General features: G+C 39.3%; 1 protein-coding gene across 1 annotated transcript in view; it reads left to right on the forward strand.

The window, feature by feature from the left end:
• LOC139727819 (uncharacterized) overlaps window positions 1–23,480 on the forward strand; it is a 50,334-nt gene that overhangs the window by 14,009 nt on the left and 12,845 nt on the right. The window contains exons 13-21 of the mRNA XM_071638791.1: window positions 821–1,060; window positions 2,635–2,718; window positions 7,348–7,466; window positions 11,185–11,502; window positions 12,176–12,434; window positions 14,807–14,869; window positions 17,752–18,162; window positions 20,819–20,959; window positions 22,096–22,317. Of these exons, the coding sequence (XP_071494892.1) occupies window positions 821–1,060; window positions 2,635–2,718; window positions 7,348–7,466; window positions 11,185–11,502; window positions 12,176–12,434; window positions 14,807–14,869; window positions 17,752–18,162; window positions 20,819–20,959; window positions 22,096–22,317 (1,857 nt within the window). The remainder of the gene's footprint in view (window positions 1–820; window positions 1,061–2,634; window positions 2,719–7,347; window positions 7,467–11,184; window positions 11,503–12,175; window positions 12,435–14,806; window positions 14,870–17,751; window positions 18,163–20,818; window positions 20,960–22,095; window positions 22,318–23,480) is intronic.

Raw genomic sequence — 23,480 nt, forward strand, 5'->3', positions numbered from 1 at the left:
CTCCTGTGGCACTATCTAACTGCTTGTTTTCATTGGCACTCTCATATTGAAGTGAAGTTAAGAGCTGTGCACAGTTGTTACTAGTTACTGTTGTTGCGCCTGTATGGTAACTGTGGAATAATCAATCATTCAGATGTTTTCACTGACAATTTATGAAGTTTGTATTTGTTGTTGCACATTCAACTTTAGCTGTATACAGTGTACATTCAACTTTTGGTGTATGCATTTACCATCATAATTAACCTCATTCAAATGCACACTCAGTTTCTTGCATGTATTTGGTGCTTTGAGAAACTGTTCAAACCCCAGTAAAGGAAGGGATGCTTTATAGAAACTGACCAATGGCCTTCAAACACTAAACTCACCCCATACCTTCAAGAACCAATGTGTGTATGGCATTGCTTTAGTGTCCTAAGTTTGTTTGGTTTTTTTTTTCTGTGGTACAAATGTAGGACTGGTTGCTATATATTACCACTTGGGAAATTACACATTTTAAAATCTTGTAACAGACAAGCATGTGATGATCAACGTGAGGAAAGAAATATTGCTTTTGGGACAACTTTCAGATAAAGTGAAGATATGACATTGTAGGATATTTTCACAATGCCTATATTCAGTCCAATGTGTTCATTACAACAGGCATTACTTTGGCAAAAAGTAAATTTTCTTTGAGACATTATGTTTTATTGGCTTTTAATAAGTTTTGCAGTAAGAGAACATTTCCTTCTCATTCCCTTTGGGATTTTTTTCACAATTGCGTAGATGTTCAGGTTTGAATTCAGAGACAGAATTCTGATTTTGACACATTTTTTTTTTCCAGATGAATTCCCTTCCTCAGTGGACGGAGGAAACAAGGAAGAAGGTGATGGTCAAACTGGGGTCACGGATGAAGGGAAAGGGGTCAAGTTGGGACAAGGGGTCATCGAACTGCCCCAGCCAGAGCTGCCAGGCCCCGGGTCCATTCGAAGTGACCGCATGTCAGAGCGCAAGAGTCAGCCGCGATCGAAGAAATCGTCAACTCAGGGCTCGGTGAAATCAGAGTCTGTGCACTCTGGGATAGGTGAGTGACCGTCGCGCAGTCTTTTACTATATGTTATGTTTATCATCCTTTATTCGTGAAAGGTCGAGGAAAGTGATTGTCACTGTGCACAATTTGGCCGAATGCCAACTACACGTACCTGGTAGTATGCCTTTATTACTACCGTATGTTGCTAATGCGACAAGTTGTAATGTAGGATCTTTCACAGTTTTCCTTACATGAGAATTTTTTTTTTTTTTAGTGTGTGAGACTGAACTCATCATCAGCTGTTATAAAGATTATATACATGTATATGGGATGAGATGTTCATATTGCAGGATAAATAATTTTGGTTATCAATGACTGAAAGACTGGAATCTCTTTATTTTCTATGAAGCAAACTTTAAACAAGTACATGTACACCACACATGAGTCTATTCCAGTTTTCACATGGTATGCCGTGGGTGCAAGATGAACCCTATATACAGTGTATATAGGAATTTTGACCTTTCTTTGCTTTTGAATTCTTGTTGTTTCTTTTTCCTTTTCCTGCTGATGGTACAGACATTGTTAATTCATGCATGAAGTTGCATTTGAATAGAATTTGTGAACTTGTTTTCAAAGTGCCTTGTGGATTCTACTGCTGGCTCTACCTTGCTATCCTCTCTCTATCTCTATCTCTCTTTATCTTTCTCTCTGTCTCTATCTATACTAACTGTATCTCTATATTTCTCTCTCTATCTATCTCTGTCCCTATCTCTATCTCTCTCTATCTGTATCTATCTGTATTTCTCTTATCTCTAATTTATTTTTGTCAACCCCCACTATCCATCTCTCTCTTTCTATCTCAATTTATCTCTTTCTCTCTCCCTCTCTATCTCTCTTTATCTTTCTCTCTGTGTCTGTCTATCTACATTACCTCTATACTTCTCTCTCTATCTATCGCTGTTCCTATCCCCCTCTCTATTTATCTGTATCTATCTGTATCTCTCTTATCTCTTACATGGTATTTGTTTCTCTCAACCCCCACTATCCATCTCTATCTTTCTATCTCAATTCATCTCTTCAAACTCTCTCTATCTTTATCTATCTCCGTGCTGTATTCTGGTTATTCACAGCACACTTTATTTGAACTCTTTTGACTTGGCCAGCACTCTCACAAAGTGTCTTTATTTGTCTTTGTGCTGGTGTAAGAAGAACAAAATGAAAAAGAAAGAGAAAACTCACTGGAAGCATAATTGTTACACATAAGTAGGAGTATATAAAACTGTCCACAGCCATGATAGCTTTTAAAGTTTTTGGACAATCCATGTCAACATGGGATGGTGTCTGAGGTCAAAGAAGTCTCTGTGACTTCTGTTTTGATTGTTTGTGTGAGTGTGTAATATCCTTGATACAATGTATATGATGTAAAAAGCCAAGGAGATATCTCGGGGAAAAGTCCTATGTGTATGAAATGTATTGTCGCTTAGTAAAGCACAATAGAGAGTGGTTTGTGAATGATTGACGCCTTTGAAAAATGACAAGAATATCTTTTTCTGTGCCCGTCTCCTGTTTTGACAACAATCACTCCCTGCCCCCATTAAAAAAAAAATGACATCGTCTTTAAGATCAAGGGGATTTGGACATCATGCAGTCCTTCCAGAATTTCAGCTACCAGCGGGCCCATCGGAATCCACAGTCCAGCAAAGTCTCCAGAGGTAGTCCAAGAAAACCTTTTGTGCTCCAGAAGCAGTAACCAACCTCTAAAAACATTCAATATTAACACTTGTATATTACGTGTCACGCTGCTTTGTAGAAAGAGGAGCGTTCAGAGTGTTGGGGAAAATGTCGGGAAGAAAAATGTATTTCGTATCCATGGCTCTCTGTGGGTGCAACAAACTGCTTTCCTACGTATGTGAATGTCCCAATCATGGTTACTGGCAATGAGTCTTTGCAGCCATGCAGGGTTTGATAGTGCCACTCAATGACCATTGCTCTCTGAGTGTTCCTTGTTTTTATAGATCTTCATTTTCTTATAATGGAATACACTACAGTACATAGTATTTATATACTCTTCCGTGTCTTAACATGGCAGATCCTGTCATGTTAAGCATTCTGGAATAATGTACGAGTGCAAGAAATAATCATAGAATTCTTTAAAAAAAAAGAAAAAGAAATGTTAAAGTTGTTTTGATTTCAGTATCTCAGCCAAAAATTCAACGAACAAAGATAATGAAGCATTTCTAACAGAAAGAAACATGAAATACCTTGTAATTGCCTCTGTTTTGTTCTTCCCTCATCGTCATGTAGTTCAAAGAGCAAGGAGTGAGCAAAGTTTATTTGATGGTTAAATCACAAATAATACATGCATGCCACTTTCAGTGTGATAGTTTTGAATTTGAGTTAAACAATGTAAGTAATAACTGTTAAAAAGAAAGAAAAACAAATGATTTCATTCATACAAGGAGGAAGGCAGTTTGTAGCACACCTCATCCAAGAAATGGTTTCCTTAATACCGTTAAAATGAAAGCTGTTATGTGAACTAACATTAATGCTTTGCCTTGCTATATAAATATATATATATTTTTTCCAAATGAAAAGTTTTTATCATTCATAAACCTCACCAAATCATGCTTTTTATCTTAAGCCTGATGCAACGTGGTTAGTGTTTGCTGTCAAATAGAAGCCACTTTTTATTTTTCAAAAAGGTAGAGAGTTTAAAGCAACAAAAATTGATAATACAATTGTTCTAAACCTTACTTAGGATAACCATTTATGTATGTTAACCCTTTATTCATTTGCAGGTTACACTAGTATAGGACTAAATCAGCCATGAGCAATGGTTATAAAGTAACATTTTTTGGCAACAATTTCATCCTCATCACATGTAAGGTCCTTTTTATTGAGAATGAAATATTTTATTTCTGGGAATAGAGTTGGGAGTCATGATTACAATATCTCTCATAATAGAAATAAGCTCATCTTTGAATTTTTAGCATCAAACTCATCACGACTTGCAGTGGCTAGTAGACTAATTTGTGATCATCCATCTTTTGATAACGTAGATCGAGATAATCCCAAATCAATACCCTTGGGCAAAATATCTGCTTCCTATAAAAGTATTAAGATGAATGTTGCCCACAACAACAAAGAAATAGAAAAACAGACAGAAGGACACACATTCAAGTAACTTACCTCGTGATAATTGCTAAGTAGCATTGTAAAAGGAGGGTCTTCCACTGAATTAAGCTACATTGCCAGCTCTTACAGATGTATGAAGAGCATCCGTATAGAGGATATTGTGGTGACAGTTGCCTGTATGTTCACATTTACAGAAGTGCAAATGAGTGATACATACACACATGTTGAACAGATTTTCTTGATGGTTTAAAGGTAAATATCATCAGTGTCTTTCTATGGGATTTATGGGGAATAATCAGTCGTGCCTGTGGGTCCACGGCGGTCAAGTTTCTTGTGGGTCACTATTGGTTGGAATGACTTCAAGCACACAAATCTTTGGTGTATGTATCCTGGGAGATAATACTTCTGTGACTGCGTGTATGTTTTTGAGGGTGTGTGGGGGTATGAGAGTTGTCTTTGAATACAGCTTCATTGTAGCAACGCTTATCGTGCTTTGATGTTGCTGTTATTGTTTCTGTTCATTTATTTGTTGTCATTTGTCATTGTTCTCATTGTGAGTACCAGTAATTTGATTGATGGTATTGTTTGGGAGTTTTATTTGTTTGTTTGTTGTTTGTTTGTTGTTGTTGTTGTTGTTGTTACTTTCATGTTGTTTTCTGTAGGACTGTGGAGGAGATGAACTAATTGTGTTAAACCCCAAAGCTAGTGATCTTGGGTGTCCCAGGATATTTGAAATAACATGTTGGAAAACTTGTGCAAGTTGTCCATCAATTTGGGTTTGTACAATGTACATGTGTTTGTGTACTGTATACCTGGCATCAAGGGGTCAAAAAAGGTCATTGTTTGAAGGAACAACCACCTCCCTGGAACAACGGTGTTATGCTGTGATTGTATGTTCACCTATTGACCATACCCTCAGTCGAATGCACATGAAAATCACCTGGACAAAGCTGACAGAGTTGACTGAGTTAAGATGTGTCATTTTACTGGGAGAACATCTTATAATGCAGGTTGTGTCCACTTACCTATCAAATCTGAGATGAAAGATTTGATATCACACAGTTTATCCTAATACTGTTCTTGAGTACTTAGCTTCTTCTTTGGAGATGAAACTCTATGATTATTATTTGATCCTGATGTCACAGTCTTGGATCAGGTGAACCCATCTTGTGTGCCAATACATCATTAGAAGTATGATGTGTGTATTGGTAGCAGTATGATGGGCAAAACCTGCAGCAGAATGTTGCCCCTTCAACAGAAGATTTCCATCCTATGCAGCTGGTGCAATTACAGGGGGATCCAGTTGTTGTTGGGGGGGGGGGGGGGGGGGGGGGGGGGGGGGGGGGGGGGGGGGGGCGCAACCGGCGCATACCCCCCTTTATTTTTCGTCAGAAACAAAAGAAATAAAAAGAAAAAAATTAAATGAAACCCAGAAGTGGCACCAGAAATATTAGTTGCGCCCCCCCCCCTTTTACAGAATTCCTGGATCCACCCCTGAATTACTACCGAGAAATATGATTCAGGTGCGAGTTTCTTCACTTTGTCTCCCTCTACAAATTACATTGTAAATTTGTTAAGATTGCAACTGCTGATCTGTAAATTAACAGATTAGCAGTTGCAATCTTTACAAATTTAATTTGTAGAGGGAAACAAAGTGAAGGGACTCGCACCTGAACCTTCACCCCTCTGAATAATATCTTTCTTTCAAGAAATATGATGTTAGCAGCTTGCTTTATTCTGTCAATATGTATATGCTATCTATTCATCCCTTCACAAAGCTTTGTCTGCTTCTTGCATAATATATCCTTGACCTAATGCTTTGTACAATGTGAATGAAATGGCATAGCAGCATTTCCATGATCACCCCCCCCCCCATTGCTGTAAGGACCTTTTGTACTTTCGTGGTACATTTTGTTATTATCATCATTTGTTGTTTGTGTTTCCTAGATGAAGTAACCCTAAACTATGATTTTGTTTTCATGTGTTGTATTGTTGCAGACATGTTTGTGTCAATGTCTTTAAATGGTTTCTCTGTACTCCTAAAACTTCAGCTTTGCAAGAAATATTGCTGTGTCAAAATGTGCAGTTTTGCCAAGTAGCCAAGACAGCTTTGCTTCTGTGGATATTCTAGACACACATTAATCATCTCGGTAGTCAAAAGACATCTTTATTAGTAGTTTAAATGATTAATTGCACCTTATGACACCTCTTCATCCCTTTGCTGAATAACAAGGTAAAAACAAACAAACAAACAAACCTACACGTAGTATTTCATAGAGCTAAAGAAATGAGTGTGTTGATTGTTTGTATCATTGCTTTAGTTTTAGTTTAGCAAACACATCAGATTTAAGAATGTGAAGGTGTAATCTTTGATATTAATGACATTTGTATAAGAATAGCTGCTGTCAAACCTTTGTGTGCTAGTTTGATATGATAAATAGGTATTATGTAACTCTTTCAATGCTTCCCATATTTCTCTCTGAAAACTGAGGATATTAAGATACAGATGAAATGAGATACATTGTATGGTTATGATGAATCTTAGGTAAGATAACAGTAAAAAAGAATTAGACCTTGTCAGATTTTTTACACTATCCATGCAAAATTTTGGATAGTGTGTATAGAGAAGAAAAGGAGAGATTGTGTGGAAATGAACTTTATTTCATGTAAATTCATGGAGTCCATTTCTCCACCTGTAGTTTCAGGTCAAATACAAGTGGATATAAATACAGTGCATGGTCATACAAAGAGAACTTCTTTTTATTCTTTCATCATTTCATGGGAAGCAATTTAGATTTTCATTTAATTCTGGTAATTCCCACAAAATGAGGACATCTTGTAATGTATCTTTCATGCTTCTCTCTCATAAACTGCATTTGTCTCTCTCTTTTTCTGTTCCCTTCAGCATCTATTCCTCTCTCCCTCTGTATATTTGTATCTTTTTACTGTCCTTATGCAGTTTACATGGTGTAGAATTATAGTGCTCTCAGATTCTCTATTTTCTTCTTAATTATGTTTGATATCCTTGTCCCTTGACCAAATTTTGACAAAGGAATTGCCAGAGACATCAAAAGATGTGTTTAGTATGCTTGGAAAGTATTCATTAGATTTTGCATAATATTCTAAGAGACCAGACACATAGAACTGCACTCTTCATGCAAACTAAAGCTGAAATGTCCCATATTGCTCTCTTGGATGTCCCTCAGCTTCCGATGACGAGCTCCTGTCCGACCAAGAGCAGGAGGGGGAGTGGCCGGGACAAATGGACCAATCACAGGCTGCCAGCCAGAAAGCGGGAAGTGTTGCCAGTCAACAGGAGGAACAGGTAAAAAGACAGAGATTTGTTGCAATTATTGTCAATGTTGACAAGGTCCACCCTTTTCCACTTTTTCTCCACAATTAATTATCAAGTAGGGTTTCCAAATTCCTCAAGCATTCCTGAAACACTCCAGTGTTAATCTTCTTGAAATACATGCAGTTCAAGTGCATTGATTCCACAACTATGTTCGTCTCCAAATGTCATGCACACAAAAACTAGTTTTCCTTTAATATTGAAAGATTGATATTCATGACTCTTGCATAGCTTCTTGTTTTGTTTTGTTTTGTTTTGTTGTTGGTTTTTTTTTTTTTTGGGGGGGGGGGGTTAAAGAAAGAGGTAATGTCTTCATTGCACTTCTACATGAACATATGGACTGGTAAAGACCCCCCCCCAAAAAAAACAAAACAAAACAAAACAAAACAAAAACAAAACAAAAACAAAAACCAAACAACAACAACAACAACAACAACAACAACAACCACAAAACAAAACAAAACAAAAAACAAACAAACAAACAAACAACAAAACACCAGGCACCTTCAAAAGAAGAGCATGCTCAAACAGAATATTCAATAAGGGGCTTGGTATAAACTCCTCCAAGAAGAAATTCTATATCATTTGTTCTGTAAATATGTAGCAGTGATTTTGCCTCTCTGTAGCTTTTCTCCCAGGATATTTATAATGAAGGAAATTTAGTTTCTGATTCCATATAAAGGGACAAATGTTTCATCTTAGGCCAGCTAAATTGTGTTTGGTTCTTGTATGCTCACTAGCCCTGTGTGAACCTACACTTGTACTAAGGAATACCTTCTTAGTTACGCTTCTTGCCCTGTTGATTTCCAATACACAAATTTGAAACAAACCAGCACGCACAGGTAAGTCTGATGAATTCAGACCACCCAATTCCCAGTCAGAAATCTGGCCAGCCCACCTCTGAAGTGGTCTGGGCTTCGAAGCCTACCAAACAGCCACCCTTGGATTCTGACGACAATCTTTTCTCTGATACCGTCAATGAGAGAGAGGCGACCCTCAAAGTTAGGAGCGGCAGCGTTCAGCCTGGGATAGAATCAGAAATTGAGGATGGTAATGAAAACTTGGGAGCATCCCTACAAGCTTTACCTCAAGATGTTCCCCAGAGTAAGATTGTGGCGCCTTCTGAGTCAGCTGTTACCCAGGGCGAGAGATCAGGGGATCCCCATATAACCGAGGAATCCCTCGCCTACAATGAGACAGATAGTGTTAAACCCGGCCCGGAGCCCCTCCTCAAGGCCACTCAAGGAGGGAGGTCAACGCCACAACAAGGTGTGAAGGATGGTATTGCCTTGGCGTTACGAGGAAGTAGGGACTCCCAACCGGCGAGTGCCAGCGGAAGCGTTGGGAGCATGGAGAGACTGAGGGAGATGGTAGAGAGCCCGAGAGAGGGGCGCTCCATCTCGCGGGCGAGAGAGCGTGACAACAAACTACGAGCCCTCATGTTGCAACGCGCCCTGAAGGTAAACCGCACACCCCCACGACACAATTGCCGCACCGTGCCGTCTCGCTGTGAAGCCTTAGCGTGAACAATTTCTCCACCGAGCATTTCCTTTTTATCCACTCTCTTCATCTGGCACACACACACGTATAAAAACATGAATGGGACTACAGCTCCCCCAGCTGCAGTGTACGAAGCGTTACCCCACATTGCATGTCTTTCACGATTGCTAGCAAATCGTGTCGTGGACAAATGTCACGTCACTCAAGAGCAAAGACTGGAATGTTGTGTGTGGAACAAAGCACTTCTGGAACTGGATTGTGTTTACTGTTCAGCATTTGTTGTTGTTGTTGCCTCATCATTATTATTCCTTCTGACTTATCGAAGAGATTGCTCATATTTCATGTTTAGCTGTCAAGCTGACAAACCGCACTTGAACATATATCCACCACTATTTCATTTTTTTTTCCCCTTAGCACAATGCTGCACTCCTGGTGTGATTGCAGATTTGAAAGTCCAACCTGTAGGTGATTTGCACCTCTGCAAAGACGTTGAAGTAGAGGGGAAGTTATTTTGCAACTTTTAAGACAACTTTTTGCCAGCAGCAGTGAGCTACAGTTGCACAACATTGTTGATGATCCATCACTTGAAGTGTTATGAGGCACATTCTGCTTTCTTGCATTCGAAAATGTTTCAGTGTTTGTCATCTGAATCACTGCTGTCATAGGAAATAAACAGTATGGCACTGCATTGTGACGAAAGAAACCTCTGATGTTTAGCGGTTGTGGATGTCATCAGAATATCCACTTCAAAATAAAAGAGAGAGAGAAAAATGATTGTATCCTCCATCCTTTATCATGTCAAGTTTAAAGTAGCTACCAAACAAATGAGGTACAGCGTACTATTTGTCAGTAACTATCATAGTTAATTTGTTTAAAGCAGCTGTGTTGAGATGGCTACAGGACCTGTTACATTTATGTATAATGGTACAGACATTCAAGCTGTTGTCATATTCTTATCACAATATCCTTTTTATAGTTTAACTTTCCTTTGAGTTTACACACTCTCTGGTGCTTGCATTAAAGATACCACTTCTTTCCAGGGTCAAATAGATCAGGATATACACCGATTTTATAGATGGGGCTGAGCTGTTTTGATGAACCAGAACAGAGAAAATTTTCTTTAATTGTGAGGCAGTGTTCATGTACAAAATGTTCATGTTCATCTTTTGTCAGCTCACCTGCTAGCACCTCACATGAGATATCCTTGATGATGAGATGCAGTTGTGTTCTTGTGTGTGATGTCACATTTTGCAGAAGAGAGCATTTATATGATAGTGGCATGTGCCTACATTCAGTGTAGAAGACAAGCATGACACAAGTGTACACGATATCTGGTATCCTCTACCCAGGGTTTATGTCACAAGTCTCGATCGATTAAGTGTATACATGTACATACATATATGTAGCATTAACATAACAGAAGGCATGAACATTGTTGTACATGTACAGCTTAGAACCTACCCTGTAGCAGTGAACGTGGATGAGTGACTGTAAATGGCAGTGTAATATTTCATTGTACATGCATGTACAGGGGTGAGGTTGTACATGATTGTTTGTTGTGCATGAGTTATGATTAGAGTATACAGTATATAGATCAGACAGAAGTGAATGATATATTGCGTATGAAATTAACCAAAATAAGTATCTGTAATAGTCTCATGCAATCATGGAATTGTGAAAGGTTTGTGTACATCTATGCGCCCGTCTTCGTGCCAGTGATGTGGTCGATAGAGCATGCTCATCAGTAGATTAAAGACTGCTAATGCAGTTTTTGCTGGATGGGGATTACCGTCACTTACCTGTAAAGGTCTTGTTTTTGAAAGAAAGGTAGAAATTATGCATATGAGAAAGCATTCATTCAGCGGCTAGGTGAACAGTGGAACACTTTCTTTTCTCTGCAACGAATTTACGTTTGTTTGAGGAAGCCTTTTGAACATAAGTACAGTATGTTTCATGGTTTCATGGTTACATAGTTTCATGGTTTCATTAATGGTAAAAAGAGATGAGATTACATTCTTTTTTTTTGCAGAGTGAAGATGAGGTTGCTTGATTTGTGTCTTGTTGTTTTTTTATTGATGATATGTGTACACAACAGGAAATGCAAGAAAATTTCAATGTTCTGAAATATTTTGTGTTTAACTTGCTATTAAAGGTTTTTCCTCTCTGTGTGCTCAAATTTACCTTTTAAAAGCGCTCCGAGGTCAACTCCCGCAAAGGAGACTCGATGGCCGGCTCAGAGAGCGAGGTGGACGTGGAGCTAGCCGAAGACCGGGCAGCGGAGGAGGGTGGACTAGGAGGAGGATCAGGAGTTGGAGGAGGAGGAGGAGATGGCAAGGCATCCAGCCAGCTGTCCTCCCGCCTGGAACCGCCCTCTGCCGCCGAGTCGATGCGGTCCCGCCCGGCGACGGTGGAGTCCCAACTGGAGCAGCTGGTGGAGGCTGCATCCGTGGTCGTCGAGCAGATCATGCAGAGACCTCGGTCTGGACGTGACCTCGCCTCCGATGCCCAGGTCAGTCCATATCCCTGCGTCGTTGTTCCCTGGTCTATGGAAGAGGGTGACATGACATTTGCACCTGCGATAATTGCTCCATTCTTATTTTTTTCTCCAGGGATTTAGGGTTGGGTTAGGGTTGTGGTAGGGGTTTAGGCTTAGTTTGATGAGAGGATTAGAATTACGTTTAGGGTTATGTATTGTATGTGGGTAGGATTTATGTTTGGCTTAGCATGCAGATATTTCAAGGAGCAATTGTCGCACGAGCAAATGTCATGGAACCATGGAAGAGATTCATATGAAGAGTTTGACCGCAAAACAAATTAACTCCATTCTGGTCAATTTGAGATATTTGCAATTAAACCTGCTGAAAAACAAAGCAAACAATAGAATATGGGCTATTTCTAATCATAACTTCAGGAATATTACTTGTTATGCAACAAGTTCTCATCAAAAGAAATGCATCACAAATTTATGCTAAAAGATGTGTATCTGTTTTGTTTATGGTCAAACAATGTATGTTGAAATCAAACATTTTGCATAGAAAGATTGGTCAGGCATATGAATGCATTCTTATAATCAAAGTATTTGAGCACAGAAAATATTAAAAACAAAGTGTATTTGATGTTTTAGTGTTCTTTACATCACTGTCACAACACTAAATTAAATGGTGTCTTCATCCAATCTTCAGATGGCAGCTGAGCTTTGGTCTGAAAAACTTGGGGAACTCTTCACCGATGATCGTGAGGAGCCGGATCGTGTCCGCTCGGCGCCGCACAGGAGGCGCCGCAACTCCCTGGATGCGGCGTCGGTCACCTCCTCCATGCTCAACGAAGAGGAAGATAGATCCGGTCAGAGAGCTACCCCGATGTCCAGCAAGCGGATCAGGAAGGTCCGGCGGCTCCACTCCGCAGAGGCGGCAATCTCCCTGCTGAGGCATCTACTCAAAGGTTTGACCGCTGAACTTTTTCTCTGTGTATCCACAGGTTTGACCACTGAACTTTGTCACTGTATCCGCAGGTTTCATGGTGTAACAGCTCTGCAATTCATGCTATACATCTACAGAGAAAGCATGCTGTGGAGGTAGAAAACTGATCCGTATGAGCCATAAAACAGAGTCTGGCTGTAATTGGGTCATGTGAATTGAACATTTTGTCAACTCAGAATGCATTGGGTCTTGATATTACTTTTGTGCAACATCAAAAAGCATTTTGCAGTTTCTTTCTTTCGTTGTGTGTTACTGTCCTCTTTATCCCTTGTGTCTCATTCACCAATAGGTGCTGGATTGACTCTGATGATGATTTTTTTTTTATACCCCCGCCAAACGAAGTTTGAAGGGGGTATATAGGCGATGTGTGCCTTGGGTTGTAGATGTGCAAGACGCATTTTTTGACAGTACCCGAAAGTACGTTGCCATGGTAATGGCATATTAATGGCAGAAGATCAAGGAAAGATCTTGGGGATTTAACTACTTCCTCAGTTTTTTGACCAAAGCTTATGAAATGTGGCACACACCTTGATCTTGGTGGGAAGATGTGGAAGACATGTTTTTCGGACGTGTCGGAAGCTGCGTTGCCATGGTAATGGCATATAAATGGCAGAAGATCAAGGAAAGATCTTGCGGATTGAACTACTTCCTCTGTATTCGACTGAAGCTCATGAAATGTGGCACACACATTGGTCTTGGTGGGAAGATGTGCAAGACATATTTTTTGGACGTGTCGGAAGCTGCGTTGCCATGGTAACGGCATATTAATGGCGGAAGATCAAGGAAAGATCTTGTGGATTGAACTACTTACTCAGTTTTTGACAAAAGCTTATGAAATGTGGCACACACAATAGTCTTGGTGGGAAGATGTGCAAGACATATTTTTCGGACGTGTCAGAAGCTGCGTTGCCATGGTAACGGCATTTAAATGGCAGAAGATCAAGGAAAGATCATTCCTTGGGTAAGACTGTCGTCACGGGGCGGGGGTATTAATCACCTTCAGTGATATTTCTAGTTTTTTTTTAGAACTTACTGATTTTGAAATGTTTTGCATTTCCATTCACAGGCAACTACGATCTCAAGGAAGCCTATACAAACTTTGTGCATACTGGATAATCCATTCCATTTTTACTCGATCCTTTCTTTATCTACTTCGTTGAATACTTTTATTCCAGCACACATTCTTTCATGCTGAAAGGGCTGTCAGAGTTTTTTTGATGTGACGTATGGAGACTGCCATGGACAACAGGCTTTTCATCTATTTTTCCCTCAGAGCTACCATAATGTACATTCTTGTCTCTGCATTGTCTGAAGATTGATGATGACATGGTTATGGCGGGATAAATCTGACCACAATGGATGTACTGTGAAGTTGTGTTCCAATGGCGACTGCAAGATATTAATGATGTCACTGTGTTCTTCATGATATTGCATCACTCCCAATAACCCATCTGTGCAAACAATATATGCTTGGCATGACTCTCTTTTCTTATAATTTGTTTCGACTCGTATGCGTATGTGACCTCTTATTTTTGCAAGAGCTACACATCTGCATTGTCTTCCTGTTCATCACAGACAGGTTCCTTTTATTAAAAACATTGATGTTTGTTTCACATTTCAAAATGCATGACATCTGTGTTTACAGCAGGGTCTTTGGGTGTATTTGACATCTTGTACATGTGTGTTGCTTCTAGACCATAATCAAATTGCCAAATTCATTAAAGGTTTCACTCTATCTTCCTTTCTTTTTCTTTTTTTGATGCGCATATCTTGCTTTTCTGATCAATATATTCTCATGTGCTATTCTAGTATGTATAAATGAAGCTCGGAGCAAAGGCAGTCTAATATGCATTTACAGAAGCTTGCACTAATGTTGCTACTGTTGCCATATTTCAAATGTTCCTTACATTGCTGGTTTTCATGCAATCCACTCAAGTTAGATAAAACAGAAATTGGAAGTGTTCAATTGTCTCTGTTGAATTTCATTGTACACTTTTGTATGCATAGGAAAATACCTGCTCACCTGCATGTTCTGATGCTGTGCTTTTAATGTACATTGTACTTTCCCCAATATATGATTGTATGTCATATGTATATATGCTGCTATATTATCTGGGCTGCTATATTATCTACAAGCGTGCAAGCCTTGTGTATGTGTGCAATTTAATCTGTATATGGCAAAATATCTTTGCATCAATAATATCATGGTTTTCATGCTGCAAAATATTGACTCTAACTTGTGAAATAAACCAATATGCCTGGTGCTTCAGCAATGTATTCATTCTTTTCTCCTTGCTTTGCTTCTGTCTCTACGCGGTAATACACATATTGCAGCTCCTGCAGATAACGATGATGTTGAATCGCTGTCTAGCAACGATTTAGAAAGCTTGATCTCCCGTATGTATCATAACTCATTATCCTTTGTCCCACGTGCATGTTTGCATGCATGGATGCAAGCATGTGGGACTGTTGCATGTGTTTTGCCTGTTTGCTGTGCCATAATGTTGTGTTAATGTTCATCTTGCCTCTGCACGCTTTGGCTAAAGTTCACAAAGGTGGTTAGATTTACTCCGTTGATTATGCTAATTTTGATTGCACAAATGCGTATGACACATTGTTTGGGCCAAATGGCATCCAATTTTGAATGCAGTTCATATGTTTTAATCCATGGACTAAATTGAAAACATGGATTTGACATACTGTAAAAACAGATATTTTCACACAACTAATTTTTGCGCTCAGCTGGGTGAGAAGAGTTTTGTGTGTTTTTAATTCCGCGGAATTAAGGCATCAGCTACTGGAACACATGGCAAGCAAAAATATTTGCATGCTTTTATTTTTTGTGCTAGTTTCTGGTGGAGCGAAATGCGTGAAAATTTCCACATTTACAGTACATGTAAACTAACTGGTACCTTTGTGAATTTGAGCCTTTGAGTCAAAATGCTTCCCAGCGAGTTTGTTATACCTGCATGAAACTATCTGTAAACTGTCAGGAAGCATGATGCTCTTCCCTTGATGACAAAAATATATTTAAAAATGTCACTGACTTGCGTTTACTGTCTTTATTAGCATAGAAAGCATGATGTTTGTCTTCCTTTGTATCAGGTCCTTAAGAGAGAAGTATCCTGTAGAGAATACTAAATGATAATAGTGCATGAACATGAGTATGTTTATTCAAGCTGCTACCTGATCAGCACATAGGTTATACTCAGTTTAATCAGACAATTTCTATACAAAGCCTAAATGCCTTAAATGCCAGTTTTTGTCTTAACTGTAACCTAGGCTTCTTCTGTCTTCCGTTTATTGTTTAACTCAACAATATGTAGGAACTTGGTTGCATGTAACTTAATTCTTGTCTTTCTTGTTGTAGTTGGTGTTTCAAACTATTGTGTGTGAACACTGTGTTTGCAAGATATCTGAACATCTAGTTCAATTTATAATGCGGAAGTAATAGATGTCAGATGCATGAGTCATTTTGGTATGAGATGCATAACATCCACTAAATTTTACCAGCAGTAGCTACTATTCTGCATTTAATGGTACTACTTGAAAGAAGATAAAGAGATTCGTCATTAACCTGGTTGTATATTAGTTTTCATGCACCAAGTGATGTTGTGTGATTAAAGGCACTGCACCTTCACTGTCATAATCAAAGTTTGAAGACGTCAGTAAATCCAATTCGTATTACCATCAAGTTTGTGGGCAGTTTGCAGCACAAGTTATCTTTTTGTACTAGATTGCTACTTCTGAAAGTCACTGAATACTGCATGTTGGAGAAATAAAGATGGATCTAGTTAAATTCATTAAATCTGCACAAAATTGGGAAGAATTTAACATACACTTGCAAATTTGAAAGAGAAACATTAACTTTAATCTTCAAAAATGTATTTCCAGATTACAGATTAGTTTGAATTTAGCAATTGCGAGGCTTTGAAAATTCTGCTATCTAAAAAAAAAACAACAACAACAACAAACAGACCCAATTATAGTAAACAACAAAGAGTTAGAATGAAAGAGAATATACTTTTATTGTGAGAAACACTAACGTTGTGAATATTCAAATTTATGATGGCAAAGATACAGGACCAGACCACAAAAATGGGATTTTGGGTTCTTGAATTTCCCATGCATGTAGAAACCTGTCCATGTATACTTGGGACTAGTCTTCTGTTGGATTTCACACCTTTGGTTTTTCTTCTCTATATGTGTGTTGTGTGCTACAAGGTCATAACTTACATTTTGCATGGTTGTTCCACTGCATGCCTTCAGGAATGATGCTTTAGACCATAGTATAATGTACATTTTAATACATGGTAGTGTGTACAGTTTAGATGTTCATGTACATGTACATGCCACCTTCAAATCAACCCTATCTTGACTCTGCAAACTGAGTCTTATGATGTATAGACACATTCGTGACTGACACTTGTCTTTGATAATCCAAATTTATCAATATATTTTCGAAAGAAAAATGTTGTGGCACAGGTTGATCACACTATCATGTAAGTGTACATCATATTATTTTTTAATGCATTTGGATACTGACAGATAATGTACATGTGAAACTGATTGTTTCTTATTTTAGTTGATTTTAGACTATTACCAGCAATACCTTTAATACTATAGTACCTGTTGATCATTTAAAACACAGCAACATGAAACTGTTGTTTGAATAGACTGTTTATGTTTGATGAGAAAATCATCACATCAAACCTTTGTGGAGATCTTTGCATATATAAGATTTATGATCATTTTTACAAAGAAAAAAGAAAACAAAAATTGCCTAGCTCTCAAAGGGACTTTAATGATACTAGTGGTTGTATTAGTCTACACCACTTACATTTTTAAAGGCTAAATCAAGGTTTAGAAAGAAGGTTAGCAACATAGAGAATATGATCCAAATTTTACTGTTCTTTGTATTTATATCATATACAGTAGTTTTATACTATAAAGCAAAGTTCTATGCATTGGGCTTACAGTATAGTTATGTTTGCATCAACACACTTTGCAGGATATTTTTCTGCTTTGTCATTCTGATGCCATGCATGCATATGCTGCTTTCCTACCTACAGTCACAACTCAATTTATGCCTCTTTATTTTTTGTAATAACAAACATATTTTTCTGTGACAAAAAAAAAAAAAAAAATTCTGAAAGATTCTGTAACCCCTTTCATGCTGCAGCTTTGCTGTACATTTTAAACGCAAAGTTAAGCATGCTCCCATAAACTTGCTAGCTTCCTTGCTTCCGATGTAATAAATAACTCCACGTGGTTCACAGGTGTAGCGGAGGAGAACTCCAACGTGAAGATCGGCCAAGATGTGACGGACATGATTGAGAATCAAGAACCAATTGACAGCAAGAGCATCGTGGTGATTGAGGACATTAGCGAGCGAAAAATCTTCCTAGAGTCCAGCCACGCCAGCACAGACTTTAGCGCAGACAATGACACCGACGGTGATGCGGCAACCGAAGAGGAAAAGGAGGAGATTGAGGAGGTTCCGGCGCCGGAGGAAGAGATCAAGACTGAGAGAGAGTTTATCGTAAGGAGTAGGGCGTCGGTGATGGAAGAGGAAGCTGCAGGTGGTCCTACAGAGGGAACCGGAGCCATGCAGTTGGCGGTGCTCTCACCGCGTCCACCGGCGACGGCCTCGTCGCAGGCACCGTCCGTGGTGGTGGAAACGCCGAAAGGTGAGGTAACGACGTTGATTGACGCCGCACCCACACCACAACCACAACCACAACCACAACCAACACCACCACAACCACTCTCACAACCACAGCCACCACCGCCAATGCCCACCCCACCACAGCCACCACCGGCACCACCACAGGAGGAGGTGGCTCCGGCACCGACGGTGTCAGAACCACCGGCACCACAGATCGTGGCGCCTCAGGTGGAAAGTGAGAAAGAGGGTATGAAGCATAAGTGCATCTTACTGTGTGGTGTGGAGCACTCAGAGATAGTTTTATTACTTGCCTTGCACACTAATTCAGGAATCTACTCACAAATTTCATAAGAATTCAGTGGTATTATTACCCCTGAAAAATTTTTATAGGTCTCAGAAGTCAACAAAACAGGGTGGTACATTTATGGTACATTGTGACAACCCAAATGTGGACTATATGGAAGAACTGCAAATATTTAACATTTAATGAGCACCAAGCCTTCTGTGTTTTCCAGCACTGTTTGCTGTTTGTTGTTTTATTTGTCTTACTTTTAACTTGAATAATGTTTGCTGAAATATTGTCAAAGCCAATGGGGGGGGGGGGGGGGAGGAAATAATGAGAAAGAATCCCTAAAGTATAAAAATAGAGTGATACCGTGGTACATAGAACCAGTGGAAATAGATGATTGATCAAAATTCTGCAAGGAAGTCAAGGAATTGATGCTGCCACTATCCGCTGTGTGCTTCAAAGGAAGAGAGAGATAGAGTGGGGGGGGGGGGGGGGCTTACGGAGAAAGATACAGCACAAAGACCAAGACAAATACAGAGAGAGAGAGAGCGAGGGAAAAGGTCTGAATATATATTAGTGTTGTTCGCTACTTTTTGACTAAATATTATATGACTGTTATTATTTGATTTTTTTATATTATGTAGAAAGGTAAGAATGGCGGAAGTTGCATGAGAGGAGTGAGAGAGAGAGAGGGAGAGAGAGGAAGAGACAAAACCACATTTTGAAAGAGAATGAAACCTTATTTTACAAAGATCTTGGCCATTTATTCATGATATATCACTTGGTTTCAGATGATAATGATCCTGCAATCAGATGCTACTCAATATACACGACTGTAACATCAGTCTTTGTAATAGAGGAATGCACTAACTGTTCAATCCACATACAAGAGGGAATTTTCTGTAGCTGACTAGTCCAAAACGAAGTGAACACTAGTGAAATTAAAAGGTACGAATGGTAGAATCACTCATTGCGCAGAATCTAAAACATCAAGTCAGGTTTCTTCTACTTTTGTCAATTTAAAAAAATAATAAAGTTTGGTTGATTGAAACTAACCAATATTCAGTTATACACGAGCACATAGACACACACACACACCGTACATCATATACACACAGACACACCCACACTCATGCAAATGCACACAGTTTTATACATTACTTGTAAATCAACTCTTGCAAAAATAAAGTGTTTGTTATCCATGTCTCAAGTACATCCCTCCTATACTGTGACTAGGTATTTTTTAAAATCTAGGATCCGCAGGAAGAAAGTACAGTTCAGATATTTCAACAACAGTGCTGGTCTATATGATTATATGATTCTCAAATATGTGATTGTGGTCTGTCGACAATGTGTCGACTCCAGTTCGTGTCTCGTGATCTTGAAACCAGGTAAGAGAATGCTGCAGTTGTTTTGTTTTGTCTTATTCTACTCAAGCAGATATTCACACACTTATACGTGTATAATATCGATTTGCCTGATTGACTTTCTGTGGTGCTACTGTAGCATGCTTTGCATTATAACGCCTTTCAAAATGGCTTCCACCATGCGCTTGCTTATTCTTAATTATGCAACATGAAAAGAGAGATGCAAATACTGAATTCATGTACAATATTTGTTTTGCGGCATATCAAATGTGCAAGCATAGTCTCTTAGCATCATTGTGTAGTCCTGTGAACATTCATTGAATCAACATATCTACATGTATTATTATGTCCATATCAACATATATACAAATTGTACATCTTGCATTTCAATTACAAATGCCTAATATGTTTGTGATTTCATTTTGATTGATTTTGTTTTTCCTTGATGGTGGCTGAAAATGAATGATGATGTCTGTTAACACTCCTTCTAATAGAAAGATTTTTGTCTTTTTAGTGTGTATTTTATTGCTGTGTGCAGCAGACAAAAATGCATTGTGTTAATCACTGTTAAATTCAAATGATTTTCAAACTTGTGGTTCTTCATTTTTCTAGGATATGTTAGAGGAACTCCTGCCTCGGATCAAAACAACAAAATCAACGCTATTGGATGCTTGCCAACCCTTCAGCTTAATTTTATGTGTGCCAGTCACATGTCAGTTCATTCAGCTATGTCCTTTTTCAGGTTTTGTTCAGGAGCTCTTCTACTTTCAAAAACTGTGCCCTTACATTTATGTCATGGACACTTTGATATTTCGTTAAGAACATGCTTCATTTGTCAGATGATTACACCCTTGATAGGGAGATGAACAATGAATTGATGTGATGTAATGTGACACACGCACACACATTGTACACACACACATACATTATGCCACTGAAGTTTATGAGGCAGAAACTCACAGACTAGTCTTTGCTCAAGGCATAACTTTTGTTGTTGGGCTGCGTTACATTACATCCCTCAGGTGCAGCATCGGCACAGGGTGAGGGGAAAGATGCGGATGGGGGTACCTCCCTCGGGCTGGGGGTCACGAATATCGGGGTCGCCGAGAAGGCAGAGCCGGAGAAGAAGCCTCCGCTGATCAGGATGCCAACGAATGAGCAAGGTGGGTCAGATCCCTTCTCATTCTGCCCTTCTGTCATTCCATCCATCCATCCGTCCCTTCATCAATCCATCCACCCTTCTGTCCATCCTTCCATTCTTCCTTTGTTGGAATGCATGACAAGTTTGCAAGATTACATCATTACAGCATCTTGTTCCTCTATAGCACCCTTTGATTTGCAGGACGATTGAGGCATGAAGCCAGACCCAGAGACTCCAACTCTCCCGTTTTCGACGGGAGATCTCCCGCCGAAAAGCCATTTTTGCAAAATCTACCGTTCTCCCGTTTGAGATTTAATTTCTCCCGCCCTGGCTCAATGTCTCCAGTTGGAAAGGATTTCTTACTTATTGCTATCATATGTTGCAAAAATAAGCCTTAGATAGCACCAGAGAGCATCTATAACCCTAGGAACTTCACGCTTCGCACACATAAACTTGGGTCTCCCGTTTGCTGGGGGTTTCAGGCGGGAGAATCTCCAGATCAGAAGGTGCTTGGGGTTGGAGTCTCTGCAGACCTAACCTGACCAAAATACTTGTTTCAAGTAATGGCGATGACACTATATTAGCGAAGCAGTGAAATATTCAGAGAAAACCAATCAAACTGATTCTCAACATGACAATATGCATGTACATGTAGTTCCAATCAAATCTGCCATGACCACAGCCAGCTTGTTTTTGTGCAGTACCAGGACAATGACATTTTGAGACAGCGGTGTTGACAGGGTTAATGGCAGCAACCTTCAAACAGCAGGGCACTTGAAAAGTTCAGCGCAAAGGAGCATTGGTTATGGCTGTTGAAATATTACATAATTGTCTGGATAATTTCAGAACTTAAAAGGGAGTGATATCCAAGTATTCATGTGTATTGAGTAAATGTGGCAATGTAAGCAGAACACATAAGCAAAACTTGAAGAAAATCTGACAATCTGTCAAAACTTTATGATTTTTAACGTTTTGGCACTGCCCTTGCTGGATGAGAAGACACCGATGATGTTACCGCAGGACAATGATATAATAAAAGAAAATACAAACATTCTAATTTTTCTAGCTTAATGCATAGTTCAATGAAGGAGCACAAAAATTGATTTTAATTTTTCATTGCGTTAATGTTTCTATCATCAATCCTTTACCAATGATCAGAGACACCATCGGTGGAAGACTCTGAATCCAAGCTGAACGACGAGCTGGCGAAGATCGTCCAGGAGACGGGCCTGCTGGAGAAGAAGGGTCCCAAGTCCAAGAAGGGGAGCACCAAGGGTAGCACCAAGAGCAGCAAGAGCAACAAGAGCAGCAAGAAGTCCGCCAACGGGAAGGAGGGGGAGGATGCCCCCGATGCCGAGGAGAAGGATGCCTTCATCGTTGGTAAGAGAGTCACCTCCTCTTTCTCCCCCTTCCCCTCCCTTTAGCAATATCCCCCTTATTACCTCTGCCAAGGGAGGAGGTTGTTGTTTCTTCAGCGTTTGTTTGTTGGTTTGTTCGTGTGCGAAATAACTCACACAGTTGTGAGCGGATTTAGATGAAACTTACAGGAAGGGTCGAGAATGACACAAGTAACAGATGACTAAATTTTGGTAGTGATTTGGCTTTTTTTTTTGGTGGATTTTATGAAGGATTTTTTGGTATTTTGGCAGGTAGGGTCAATGAACTTGGAAATTCAAGCTGGGCATTTTTTAGGTTTTCATACACACATTAAAGTGCATGCTCTAGTTTCTGGTATTAAAAGGCGAGGTCCGCCATGCAGCTGGAAGGTGTTGACGCAACAAAAGGCTTCTATATTGGGAAATCGAGCGACTTTCAGCACGCATACGTATGGGTGGAAATCACTGATCTCTATGGAAGGACAAAATGAGCTGCTTGTAGAGGTCTGTGCTCTCAGAGTGCCTCTCTAGTTGCATAAAGTTTTAGATTTACTTCTTCTCGTTGTGGGTCTGTGGATAGCACCATATGTGACCCTGCATCCCAAAACCAGCAAAGAGTCGCCAGACATTGATTTTTAGTTCAGGGCAGATTCTGAAAGTAGAGCAGACTTTATGCTTTAAAATGATGTATAAGCTCAATACAACTGGACCTTCTTAACCTGTCTAAATAAGTGGATAGAAAGTGAACACTCCGGAAGAGTGTTTACTGATATCGAAGAGGTTTTGAAGTTTAGGGTTTATTCTATCTGTGATCCTTGGCGTGAATAAGACAAAAAGCAGGATGTAAGACTATCTAATAACCACAATGAAAGGATTCACAAATCACTTAGTAAGCAGAAAATTTTTACACTCATAAAGCACATTTGATTTATGACCTTGCATCAAAGCGGTAGCATACTATATACACGTGTACACCGAATATTTCGTTAGGTTTTTATTTTTGCAAATTTTGCAAGTCAGGCACTATTCACAAATTCAGAAACACACAAAGATATTGACTCTGTTCACAACATGAATTTGACATACACGCATACATTTCTCTGTTCAGTACTGTATTCCACAATCGCAACTTTAACCACTGGGGAAATTTTTAAAAGTCCAGATTTG

Source organism: Diadema antillarum, unplaced genomic scaffold (assembly GCF_040938485.1).
Source record: "Diadema antillarum isolate AM-2024a unplaced genomic scaffold, OU_Dant_1.0 seq00000155_RagTag, whole genome shotgun sequence".
NCBI lineage: Eukaryota > Metazoa > Echinodermata > Echinoidea > Diadematoida > Diadematidae > Diadema > Diadema antillarum.